This window comes from Furipterus horrens, unplaced genomic scaffold (genome assembly GCF_987537825.1).
Source record: "Furipterus horrens unplaced genomic scaffold, mFurHor1.1.pri manual_scaffold_15, whole genome shotgun sequence".
Classification (NCBI taxonomy): Eukaryota; Metazoa; Chordata; class Mammalia; order Chiroptera; family Furipteridae; genus Furipterus; species Furipterus horrens.
Genome location: NW_028327185.1, coordinates 10,754,660 through 10,767,654, shown reverse-complemented (window position 1 = coordinate 10,767,654; position 12,995 = coordinate 10,754,660). Strand labels below are relative to the sequence as shown.

The 12,995-nt window shown below is 50.5% G+C and overlaps 1 protein-coding gene across 1 annotated transcript; it reads left to right on the top strand.

Annotated features, from left to right (window-relative positions):
- The first annotated feature begins 1,578 nt into the window (after nucleotides 1–1,578).
- LOC149992399 (poly [ADP-ribose] polymerase 1-like) lies at nucleotides 1,579–11,207 on the top strand. The gene is made up of 5 exons (XM_090263290.1): nucleotides 1,579–1,839; nucleotides 5,773–5,938; nucleotides 6,651–6,766; nucleotides 8,997–9,211; nucleotides 10,709–11,207. Exons 1-5 carry the CDS (start codon nucleotides 1,720–1,722, stop codon nucleotides 11,205–11,207), a joined length of 1,116 nt encoding a protein of 371 aa, XP_090119416.1. The 5' UTR covers nucleotides 1,579–1,719.
- The last annotated feature ends 1,788 nt before the right edge of the window (nucleotides 11,208–12,995 follow it).

The window sequence follows — 12,995 nt, the reverse complement described above, 5'->3', positions numbered from 1 at the left end:
ATGTAACAATTTCCAAAACCTCTGGGTCATTAGCACCAAAATGCTCAGATGGATCATCATGTCACTGTGGCTTGAACTGGTGAGTATCTGTAGCTTTATTTTCTTCCCTTTCTTCCTTTGTATGTTTTTGTTCTTGTTTTTCAAAAAGGACTAAAATAAGATGAGCCCAAGTCACTGAGAGTAGTACCTGGAGCCAACTCAGTCGCCTCTCAGAGAGACCCAGTAGCAAGTATGCTAGTCACAGATGTAGCTCTCCTATCAGCTTGTGGAACAGACATGGATGGGTTTTATCTGCAGTTTTTGGAAAGAGTATATGAGAGCCAGAATGTTATCACCGATTGGCCATTCAGAGATGACATCGTTGTCAACCCAGAGGCTGAATAATCATGCCTGATTTGGTTACTCTCTAAGTAAATTCTCTTATTTGTTCCATGATATAATCCACTGATTCCTTTTACCTTCAAGATATATAACAGGACTCTTGCCTGTGTCTCATAATCTGCTTGCCTGCTCAACATTCGTGTCCCTTAAGTTACTAGCCTTCTTCCTTTCTATGCTTTAACAAGTTTTATGGGTTTAATTCACCCTATTTATTTTTTTTGTCTTTTACACCAGAGTTGAATCTATTCAAACACGCACTTGGTTATGTTTTAAACAAATAGAGTAAAATGCATATGATTGAAAGAGAAACCAGTTATAAAAAGTGTTCTACATTAAATAACAAGATCTAGAAGCAGCAGGTCTTTTAATCACTGCAATTTCCAAGTAGAGATACCTTAACAGTAATACTGAGTTGTCTCCAACACCTGTGAAGAGGTATGAAAACATCTGGGATGACTTGCTGCCAAAGTCACCGGTACCGTTCATACTCCTGGCGTTTGAATTCATGCATTTAAAATTCATAATGGCCCTGGCTGGTGTGGTTCAATGGATTGAGGAACGGCCTGAGAATCAAAGGATCCACGGTTAGATTCCCAGTCAGGCATATGCTTGTTGCCGGTCCAATTCCCGGTTGGGTGCATGCGAGAGGCACCACACATTGATGTTTCTCTCCCTCTCTTTCTCACTCCTTTCCCCTCTCTCTAAAAATAAATAAAAAAAATTTTTTAAATAAAATTTATAATGAAGGCGATGCTAGGTTTCAGTTAGTATTTTGTCCCGACGCTCTGCAGACCGCAGTTAGCATCCCGCCGAGGGCCAGCCCGGGTTGACCACTCTGGGGCCGATCAACCATATTCCCAAGCCTTCCAGATCCTGGTCGCCCTCAAGGGAGAGCGGACACCCTGATTAAAGGGAATGAGGGCAGAATTAAGTAGGAGAGCAGATAAGCCTTCCAGGGAACAAAATGGTTAAAGGGGCGGTGCCGATTATTCCCGGGAGCTTTAGGAGCAGAGCAAGCCCAGGCTCCGCAGGGAGCTGCAAGCGCAGCCAGTCAACCTCCCTCACCCGCAGGCGCCGCAGAGGCACCGCCCTCCGCCGCCGGCCTAGGGCGCGCGCGCCAGAGGCCCCGCCCCTAGACCGCGTGCGCCGGAGGCGTTCCGGCCGCCAGGCATCAATACCCTATCTGGGAGCGCCGGGTGGTCGACGCGACGTGCTCGCGCTCCTGAGCGGGGCGGGGGCTGACGGACGACGCACGCACGCGAGGGGAGGTGAGGCGTTCGAGGCGTGTCTTCACATGGGTCCGCTGGCTCTCAGAGCTGTGGCGGTACCGGTGGGAGGATGGCGGAGTCTTCGGACAAGCTCTACCGGGTCGAGTACGCCAAGAGCGGGCGCGCCTCCTGCAAGAAATGCAGCGAGAGCATCCCCAAGGACTCGCTGCGGATGGCCATCATGGTGCAGGTGCGAGCGAGACGGCCGCTTTGTGCGCGGCGGAGCTTCGGGTCCGGGCAGGCGTGGGGGGAGGGCTTGCCTGAGGAGCGGGCCCCGGGACGGGCCGGCCCCTCAGGGCCTGTGGACGCTGCTGCCGCCCCTTGTCCGGCTTTGCTCATCTTGAACGGAAAGTCCGGGAAATAGAGTCGGGAGCTGGGGGTGCCTTTTGCTTCGTAAAAATGAGGAACCGTTTCTGTTAACATTCGCCCCGGGAGGGGGCGGGGCGCGGAATGTGGGCGTGGCTTTCGAGGCTCGTCTGATTTTTACCTACTTGGTTCTGGAAGGTTTTTTGTCCTGCATTGATCGTGACGACTGGAATGGGAGGATTTTGTTTTACACCTATTTTTGGCTGTGGTTTCAACGCCCGCTCACTTTCATCTTTTTTTTAATTATGCAAAACTGCAAGTCGGTGACATTTTTGTACAGTGCGTTCCCTTTTGGCCTGATTTGTGGTTTAAAATAACATTTCCCCAAACTTCACAAGTTCGTGGTCGAGTTCTCTTGATGCAATTTCAGCTCTCCGGGTTAAGTAAGGGTGGCTTTGGGGGTTCCTCCCGCGGACTTCTTGGCGGATTAGGGATCCCCTTTCGAATTCCCTTAGGCTTCGGAGATGCCCATGGGGTGTTGGGGTACTCTGTGAGGTGGTGTGTCTGAAGGCCCCTGCCAGGGGGGTTCTTGCCTCCTCCAGGTTCCACTTTGCTCGTGTCTGCCCCGTAATCTTGGTTCTCACCTGTCCTGTCTCCGCGCCTCCAGCAAAGGCTGTCCGTTATCCAAGCTGAGCGCTCGTGGTCGGAGAAACTGGATTTTCCCTCCCTGCAGCGGGGCACGAATGTGTTTTGGGGTGCCCGGAGGGTCCTCGCTGGATTTTCAATACTCCTGGGGTTGAGGGGAGTGGGTGTAAGTACTCAGGCAGGGAGTGGGGCTGTTATCTTGGTATCCTCAGGGTTCTCTCCTAGCTCGGTACCTGTCACGGTGTTTATTCATTCAGGACACACTCGCTGAGCACCCAGTAGGATGCCTTAGGCATTGTGTGCCCAGCATGGGAGCTTGGTTAGGAGTCCCTGTTCACAGTGGCAGGAAGTTGAGGATGGATTAGCTCATCTGCCATCTGAAGGGCCACTTTTCCCACCCAGCGTCTTTGAACCTTCCTGGGAATTGAAGGGTGGGCTGATCTTACATGGATGGGTAGCTGGTCTTACATGTATGGGTGGGCTCCTCTTACATGGATGGGCGAGCTGGTCTTATATGGATGGTCGGACTGGTCTTACTTGGATGGGCAGCTGATCTTACATGTATGGGTGAGCTGGTCTAACATGTATGGGTGGCTGATCTTACATGTATGGGCGGGCTGATCATACGAAGCTTTCCTGCTGGGGCTCTTCATCTGGGATCTGTGTTTAAATGACAACAAACTTAAATCTCCATCTTCACTAACCTCTAGGTAAAAGTCATTCCCTCCAATTAGGAACATAAGCCAAAAGATACATATTAGCAGTACTTGTGGTTTTTGTCACCATTGGTAATTACAGGTATTTCCATATCACTTTACATTGGTTGGGGATTTTTCTAAATATCGTTTACGCTCATCAGTGCTTCAAGATTACTGTAGTGAGCTTATGGGTTACTGCATTCCAGTAAGCTTGTTAAATGCTTTATTAACTATGTCAGTATAATTGGTTGCCCTTGTGAGACTTTGTTTTTTGTCCTGTATTTTTTAAAAATTGTATTTATTTATTTTTAGAGAGAGGGGAAGGGAGGAAAAAAGAGAGGGAGAAAAACATCAGTGGGTGGTTGCCTCTTGTGCACCCCCAACTGGGGACCTGTCCTGCAACCCAGGCATATGCCCTGATCGGGAACGAACCAGTGACCCTCTGGTTTGCAGGCCATTGCTCAATCCACTGAGCCACACCAGCCAAGGCTAGTCCTGCATTTTCAAGTGTCATTCTCAGAAAGGGACATCCATAGGCTTCAATAGGCAGCTAAAGGGGATCCTGTTCTATTGAGCACAGACAGAAACCCTAAGTGGGGCCAGTGTGATGAGCAAGGACACTGAAGAGCAGAGGGAGGGCAGCTCTGTCTGGGGGAGTCTGGGATGGCTCCACTGAGTAATTAATTCCTGGACCTACTAAATTCTCACATTCTGGGCCCTCTTTTGGCACCCTTGATAGTGGAAGATTCTTTATTGTTAAAGATGTGGTTGTAGGCAATTGTCCTTTCCTTCAAAGCATTTTCATTGAGTTGTCACTGTTCATATACTAGTGTGATTAATCAGTTATTCACCTCTCCCCTACCACACTCCGTTTTTCATAAGACAAGGACCACATTAGATTTTGCCTTAGCTCAATGCCCTCCAGACTTAGGGCATTCCACAAACACCCTGAGTGCCCACTGTGAGCAGGCTTTGCCAGATGGCACAAGACGGGCTTTGTGTCTTTCCAGGAGCTTCTCCCCCAGTGCAAGACAAGCATTGACTAAATGATCACCCAAATGGATCGTTCTTAACTGGGAACTGTGGGACGGGCCTTAGGGGACCCGAGGAAGTGCTGTTTGCTCTGAGCAGGACTGGGAGAGTTCTGGGCTGAGGGAACAGCTGATGCTGCTGTAAACCAGGCTGCCTGATGCTGAGGAGTCCTTGAATGCCCGGCCTTCGCCTTCATTTCCATCCATTAAATCTGGGAAGAGGCCGCTCACGCGTTTGGAGACCTTGTCGCTGCTTTTTCCCAATATTTCCCCTGTCCCCACAGCTCCATTCTGTGAGTGCCGTATTGTTTACTTCTAACGATCGTCTAACGTTTTTGTTCATTTGTGTGGCATTGGGCTTTATGTAATATAAAAGCAGATGTTTGCGGCCTCCCTTCACTCAGAACCATTGGTGCGTTTTGAAGTAGTTCTTCCTACCCAGCAGTGTAGTGGGAAGCACGGGGGTGTCGGTTGCCACCCAGAAGCACTTGGGGCTGCCAAGGACCAAGTAAATGCCAATGCTCATCCCACTTTGCCAGTTACTGTCACCTCCACTCCATAAAGCCTGGGAGTGCCTGGCACTGTGACAGTGGAAGGCCCGATACTGGCAAGTCAGTACCAACCCAAATGTGAAACTTCAAAGGAAAAAACAGCTGCCGGGAGAGGTGCCCCCACCCCCTTCCCCACGAGGCCCAACTGCCCAGTACCTGCAGCAGGAACTGGCGCTTCCTGAGGCCCGTGAGCTAGCTGGCAGTCTAGCTGCCGACTCGGGAGTTCTCTCGTCGCCCTGGCTGGCCTGCTTCCCTGATCCGTTCTCTTTCTGTCTCATAGAAGTTAATTCAGTCCATTCACATGTGTGTGGCTGTGGCGTGCCTGCCCCTTTCTGACACGTTTTCTCGGCCTTGCTCATTATCTGGGACTAGCTCTTCATTATTCTCACTGCAGAGGCATTTCCAGAGCCCTTTCGGGGCCACACAGGCCCCTGAGCCCCTGAGTCCGGGCCTGAGTCTCCTGGGCAGACACAGTGGAGTCAGGACGTGGGACAGGTATCTTGTGTGCGGTTTACTGTGCACAGAGGTAAAGCATGTCGCTGAAACATAGTGGCATGTGGTTAAAAGGTACATGGACAAAACTCTGTTGAAAAATGCTGCTGTTCCTGTGGGTGTGCCATGTCCTGAGAGTCTGGGCTTAGCAGGTGGCAGCTTTCTTAACTCTTAGGGAAGACCCTGAAGAGAAATGTGGAACGGGGGTTTGGGCGGTGGAGGATACTGTTCTCCTCCGTTAGCTACTTTTCCCTGGTCACGTGGGGACATGGGCAAGCTGCCCTTGTTTCACAGAGAAGAAAACAAGGGCATGATATGTTTTTCTGTTGCGGGCTGGGCTCAAGGCTGCGTTGAAGGTTAACTCGGTGTTTGTTTACCCGTTTGATCCTCACCCTTCTAGTCACCCATGTTCGATGGCAAAGTCCCACACTGGTACCACTTCTCCTGCTTCTGGAAGGTCGGCCACTCCATCTGGCAGCCTGACGTCGAGGTGGATGGGTTCTCTGAGCTCCGGTGGGATGACCAGCAGAAAGTTAAGAAGACTGCGGAGGCCGGAGGGGTGACAGGTGCGTACACCCCAGCGAGGCAGCAGGTGTTACCCCAGCCCCAGAGCTCACAGGGAGCCTTTTTCAGGAGAGCAAAGGAAAACTTCAGTTTGCCTCTCCCTGTTTCACACATGTGCATACAGAGAAGAAGGGGTCCGTGTTACTGTAGCCGCACCTCACTGATCCAGCTCTGCCCTGTTGCAAAATATTTTCTTTTTCCAGATGCCCAAAATATGGCCTTTAAAGTTGCTTGAAGAGATTATTCTTTAGAGCAGATTTAGGTTCCCAGCAAAATAAAACAAAGTAAAGAGAGTTCTCATACACCTCCTGCCGCCGTGGAAGCATGGCCTTCCCAGCCGTCTACATCCTTCACCAGAGTGGGACATTTGTCTTATTGCTGATCATACGAGAAACAGCCTTAGAGTTTATTTCAGTGCTTTCTGCGTGAGGGAGGGGCTCCAGAGGAAGAGGAGAGAGGCGGGAAGTGAGACGAGCAGCAGGTAACACTGTGGTGTCTCAGAGAGCCTGTCTGAGAACGGTTTTACTTTCCTGCCAGTAAAGCAGCTCTGTTAACCAGCCACAAGGTTAGAAATGGCGTAGGTACGGTGGACCAACTCTGATCACACAGAACAGAGTGTCCTGGTAGAAGAGCTCAGGGAGGTAGAAGGGGAGGACGGATGCTGGAGCTACACTGAGGCTGCTGAGCTGAGCTTTGACGTGTTTGACTCCTCAGGAAAAGGCCAAGATGGAGTTGGCAGCAAGACGGAGAAGATGCTGGGTGACTTCGCGGTGGAGTATGCCAAGTCCAACAGGAGCACGTGCAAGGGCTGCATGGAGAAGATAGATAAGGTGAGCGCTTAGGGGTTCTAGTGTCTGACTCTGGGTTCCTTACATTGGGTGTCACTGGGTATCTCAAAAGAAAAGAGAAATAGGGACTTTTAAGTGCTGGCTCACCACTAGTGGTTAAAAATACAGTGAAGATCTTAGTAGAGACAGGAGGTGACGATGACTTTTCTTCCAGTAAGGTCATGCCCTAATTACTCATGGTTCAGCCCTCATGTCTTTAACTGCATGCACTCTTAGGGGCCGGGGTTGGAAAGCATTTACATGAAGGTCTCTTCTGGGCTTGGCCGTGGCTGAGAGAAGGCTGTTGGTCTGTGTTTTATGGTAGGATTAAGTTTAAGCCTCCAGGTTTCTTCTACTTCACCAGAGGAACTTCATTAACCACCTTTTCCTACCAGTTGGCCCTGAAGAATGACCGTCAGTGGGATGGAATGGATGCTATCTGAGTAGCAGGGGGACAGAGGGTGGAAGGACAGGCCTGCGCCCTCCAGCCTCATCACATTTCTCTGATCTTAGCTTAAGGTTCCTGCCTCCTTTGAAATTTGCACCAGAAATTGGAGGTGAGCCAGTGGAATTTAGAAAGGAAGATCATGACATTGCTAGATCTTTTCCAGCTACCTCCAGCCACTACAGATTTGAGGCAAAATTACGGGTTCCAAGGGGAATATCAGAAGCTGTGTGCTGTGGAGTGTCTCTTGGCCTGAAAAGGAGTTTTGCGTGGCATCCTCACTCCTTGTGTGGAGTTGTCCGGGTCGCAGGCTCGCAGGCCTGAACTGTGTGCGGGGTTGTCCGGGTCTCAGGCTCACAGGCCTGAACTGTGTGCGGAGTTGTCCGGGTCGCAGGCTCACAGGCCTGAACTGTGTGCGGGGTTGTCCGGGTCGCAGGCTCACAGGCCTGAACTGTGTGCGGGGTTGTCCGGGTCGCAGGCTCACAGGCCTGAACTGTGTGCGGGGTTGCCCGGTTCGCAGGCTCGCAGGCCTGAACTGTGAATCTGGTCAGGACGGCAGGACTGAGTTCAACTAAACAAAGATGGCGGGTGGGGGTGGAAAACCCTTATTGGGTGTGGGGCCCGCTCTGGCTCCTGGGCCTGTGGTGTAGTGTCCCGGATGCAGTGTGAGGCCCCAGCTCGGCCCCAGCCTGCTGCATTTGGTGTTCTTGTGCCGGCTCCAGGGCAGCAGAACACCCTAGGGAAGTGTCAGGCAGTGGTCATTGGTGCCGATTCAACACCAACAGGAATCCCCAGTTTGGGGGGCAGTGAAGAAGGAAGCTGTTCAGTGCAGACCGCTCGGTAGTGACACAGCACAGCTGTGAAAGCAGCACCATAGCGCTGGGGAGGTGCGTTCCATGGTAGCAGTCTCCAAGCCAGAGGGCACTTGTGTGGTCAGAGATCCCTCCTCCTGGTCCGTGCTTGTTCCATCCTCATGCAGATGCGGGCTCCAAATTCTCTCAGTTTGATTGGTCCGACAGGCACTGTCCTGATAGGTCAGAAAGGAGCCACTGATTGGATGGGGAAAGCCTCGTTTCTGTTGGTTGAAATGGTATTGCAGGAACTCCTTTATAAGGGCTGACTCAGGCAACAGAAACATAGCGTGCGCTTCTCTGAAATAGAGTTTGCGAGAGGCCCCTCTGCAGGGTTCTGGGGTTGGTTGGTTGGTTTCTGTCTGTCTTTTCTTTTTTTTCCCTAACTTGAGTCCAGTTAGCCACCAGGAGCCCTTCTTAGTTGTTGTTTCTTTCCCAGAGTCCCCACTTAGCACTTTTTTTATTTGTCCAGGCAAGTAGGTAGGTAGCTAGTTGAAGTTGAGCTCTTTAAAAATGGGGTTGCTGCCCTGGCTGTGTGGCTCAATGGATTGAGTGCCTGCCTGCAAACTGAAAGGTCACTGGTTTGATTCTCAGGCAGGGCACATGCCTGGATCGTGGTCCAGATACACAGTTGGGTGTGTGTGAGGGGCAGCTGATTGAAGTTTCTCTCCCTCTTTCTATCTCCCTTTCTCTTTTTCTAAAAATAAATAAAATCTTTAAATAAATAAATGAAACAGGGGTGCTGGGCTTGAAGGTAACACAATCCGTGGTGGCATGAAAGCCAAAATCTCCCAGCAGTCCTAGCATCGCCCTTGGGGTGGACCTGAGGTTCCTTGCTGGCTGGAACACAGGTGAGTTCAGTCCCCCCCCCAGGCTCTCATGTCTCACCATCCTCTCTCCTTGCCTCTCTTAGTACCTCATGTGGTTTTTCCTACAGGGCCAAGTGTGTGTCTCCAAGAAGATGCTGGACCCAGAGAAGCCCCAGCTGGGCATGATCGACCGCTGGTACCACCCCTCCTGCTTTGTTGAACACAGGGAGGAGCTGAACTTCCGGCCAGAGTACAGTGCGAGCCAGCTCAAAGGCTTCAGCCTGCTTGCTGCCGAGGATAAGGAAGACCTGAAGAAGCAGCTCCCGGGAGTCAAGAGCGAAGGGTAGGTGGAGGGCCATGTGGATCGGAAGCGGGGTTCCGTGAGGGGCTTGATGGAGGCCCAGAGACGCCACAGATTCCATACCACTCCTGTGTTTTCCCCTTGCTGACCTTGAGAAAGCCAGAGGTGCAGTCTTTAGGGATGGTGGTAGCTGAGCTCTCTGACCGTTTCCCAGCTGTGGTAGCAGTGGACTGCAGGATGCTCCTAGTGGTCTGATCCTGTGGCCCCTGCATGGCCCACTCCCTGTCCCCTTGGCCTCCTTTGCGTAAATGTGTTACTTTGTGACTGGATGTCTCTGAGATGGTGCTGGGAGGATCGTGACAAGTTTTAAATGGGGTTGGGGCAGCAGTCAGTAAGACACTCCCTGGTTTAGAGTTCAGAATGGTAAGGGTTTCATAGGGTGCTACTGTTAGGATGGGAAGTCCTAGCAGTAACTTATCTGGAGTCCATGGGTGCCTCTTACTTCTTCTGGTTTTTCCTCTGCTGATCCTTCATCCCCAGACAAGCTCACCAAGGGACATATGGCAGGGCCGTGGTGTGTACCATGCTCCTGGGACAGTGACTGCACCGTATTAGGATCAGGATGACCCTGACATCATGAAACAGCTTTCCTGCATTATTTTAGTTCATAGCATACAAGCTTGCACAGCACAGCATGTGTGGTTCAGGACTCTGTATGCCAGCTGGGAAGTCAGGCCCATGGATTAAGCCGGGGCACTGCAGCTGCAACGTAGCCGTAGCGATCAGAAGCTCACGTGTATGGGTGACAACCACCAGAATTGATGGGACACGTCAGGCAGGCGGACCACAGTGCGGTACACTCTGCGTGGGGGTTTCATTTACCCTCTAGGGTAGGGGGCATTCTTTTCTCTCTTTTATGGACGAGGGAAAATGCAGGGGTTTGTATCAGGTCTGTGGCAGCTGAAACGGAGTCTTCACCGCTCTGGCTGTCTGCCTTGTCTTTAAGGGCTGCTGATGACCGTCGGTTCCCTCTTCCATTCAGGGATGACACTGCTGAACTTGGTCAGCCATGTTTGCTGAGGCAGACGGGTGAGCAGTGCCTAGACGGTCACTTGCTTGGGCTTTTAATAGCCATGTAGTCTCTCCTCAGAAGAGATCTTGGCCTTTGGAGCAGCTCCTGACCCTTGTGCTTCGTCTTTCTGCCCCTCGGCGTGGGCTTGTTTCCGGCATCGTTCCAGCAGGAACCTTCCAGGCTGCCTCGTTAATGTCCGGAGGTACATGGGGTTTTTGACCTCCGATGGAGCCTGAGCCCCGGATCCTGTACTGCCTTTTCCAAGGCTCCGGAGCACCCCCGAGCCCGTCCTTGTCGGCAGAGTGTGTTCTGAGGTGGGTGAAGTCGGTGCCGACACGGCCTGAGCAGACAGCGAGCAGGGCCTGCAGAGAGGCGCGGACATAACAAGAGACTGTGGTGCCCACGGCACTGGATTTCAGGCTTTCCACGGCTCTAAGTCTGTGTTTCCCATCCTGCATCTCTTTCAGAAAGAGGAGAGGCGACGAGGTAGATGGAGTAGACCAGGTGCCCAAGAAGAAAGCTAAAAAGGATAAAGACAAGGATAGTAAGCTTGAAAAGGCCCTCAAGGTGAGTGCTGAGCTGTGTGCCTGCTTTCGCCGTTCCCTCTCAGCTCTCTCTCCTCATTGTGGGGAGAAAGTTCAGGAAGGTGTGCGATCCCACTCCCCAGGACCTTTAGGAATTCCCAAAGTGATAGCTGTTGTTAGAGGCACGGCTTTTTCCCCAGGCGTTTTTTTTTCAGTTCTTATTTGGGGGAGAGCCCCCATTAGGCTCCAGTTGTCAGACCAGCAGCCAGGCTATGGTGGGAGCAGAGAGGTCAAGGTCAGTCCCCACCCAGAGCCTCCTGCTCAGACGGTGGATTCCTCCTTCAGCCACTCGGCGCACCACGGTGCATCTTGGGCCTGTGGGGTCGCTTGCAAACATTGGAAACGGAATATTAAATTTAAGGATGCCAGATTCTTAGCATAGGCAAATGCCTTGAAGAGACAAAGTTGTTCCACATTTTTTTAAATGAAGATCTCTTGTTTTTCCAAAAAACAAAAAGCAATAGAAGGTGATATAGTGAAGAGGGGAAAACTACCCATTATACTGGGGAACAGTTTTTAACGTAATTCTTGTTGAGTTTGATTTTTCAGCTGTTTAGACTTAAATAGGCATGTTGATTTCAAAACAGCAGTTAGTTTTCTTCTATCACGTCAAGTTTTCTCTGTAGAGCTCATCTTAATGCGACCACTCTAGGCTGGATAGAGCCAGGATCCAGGGACGCACTAGTGCTCTCCTGTTGGCTGAGAACAAATCTCCCTCGAGTGTGGATGGATGGGTGACAACCTTGGAGACCATCGACAGGTTCATACTTGTCTAGGCTATTCAGTCATACATGAGACAGTGTGGTGAGAGGTTGTGTGCCGCTCTATATAGTGAATTGTATTCCAGAGTGTAGTCTGAGTTCCTGTCTGTATACAAGGAGTTGCAGAATTTATTTTTTTATTTACATACGTACTTATTTCCTTTCTTTCAGATCACGTCTGCCCCTGCTATTTCTCGTCCTAAGTGCCTAAACAACCCTGATTCGTTTTGTTATATCTGTGGCAGTTTCACCACTCCCAGTCAAAGGACAAACATCAGCGCATTTGTCAGGCAAGCCTATTTTGCATATTTTAAAGTAAAACTTGGTGATCAAGATAAGTCTTGGGCCCCTCACAAGGTGTGCAGACAGTGTGTCGAGAGGTTACGGATGTGGACGAAGGGAACACGTGATAAATTGCCGTTTGGTACACCTATGGTTTGGCGAGAGCCCAGAGATCATTCAAGTGACTGTTACTTTTGTATAGTGAAAACGTCAGGATATAACAAGAAAAATAAATATAAAATAGAGTATCCTAGTCTACCATCAGCTATACGCCCAGTGCCTCATTCAGCTGAAATCCCAGTGCCAGTTTTCATTGAACTACCCTCTTTCAAAAAACAGGAGTATGGTGAAGAACTAAGTGACAACAACAATGAAGATTTTGATATTGAAGATGACTTATTTCATAAGGTATTTGATCAGCATGAATTGAATGATTTGACACAAGATTAGGGACTATCCAAATAGGCTACAGAAGTCCTAGCATCAAGACTACATGAGGAAAAACTTGCTTGAAAAAGGAGCAAAGCCATCCTTTTGACCAAGAGAAAGCACATTTCTGCAGTACTTCTGATGTGACGGTGACTTTATATATTGCCATAACATATGTGGTTTAATGGAGGAATTGGGAATTCCGATCTAGAACGCAACCTAATGGCAACTGTTCATTGATAGCTCAAAGCGGAGCTTGAAGTGTATCCTCCTCCACAATGGCAGTGTATTTGGTGCAATCCCAATTGGCCGTTCAGTTTGTTTTTGTGAAGAATGTGAAGACATAAAGAGGGTCATTGATCAGTTGCAATATCACAAGTACAGTTGGATAATCTGAGCGTCGGCCTGCGAGCTAAGTGTCGCTGGTTCGATCTTCCAGTCAGGGCACATCAGAGAAGGAAAACTCTGACTCCAAAAAACCTCCGCTGCCTTGCGGCATACCTCTTCAGGGGAAAGGCTAAGGGAGTAAACCCCGACAGAAAATCCGGAGCCGGAGTCCCTAAGGCGGTTTGACGTTGTAGTCAACACCGGCAACTCCTGCGGCGCACCTGAAGCCAAGCTGTATTGACTCCGTCTTTCCCTTGGACCCTTCAGCTGCGAAGAGAGGGGGGTCTGCTGCATGGGCAACAGCAGACCCT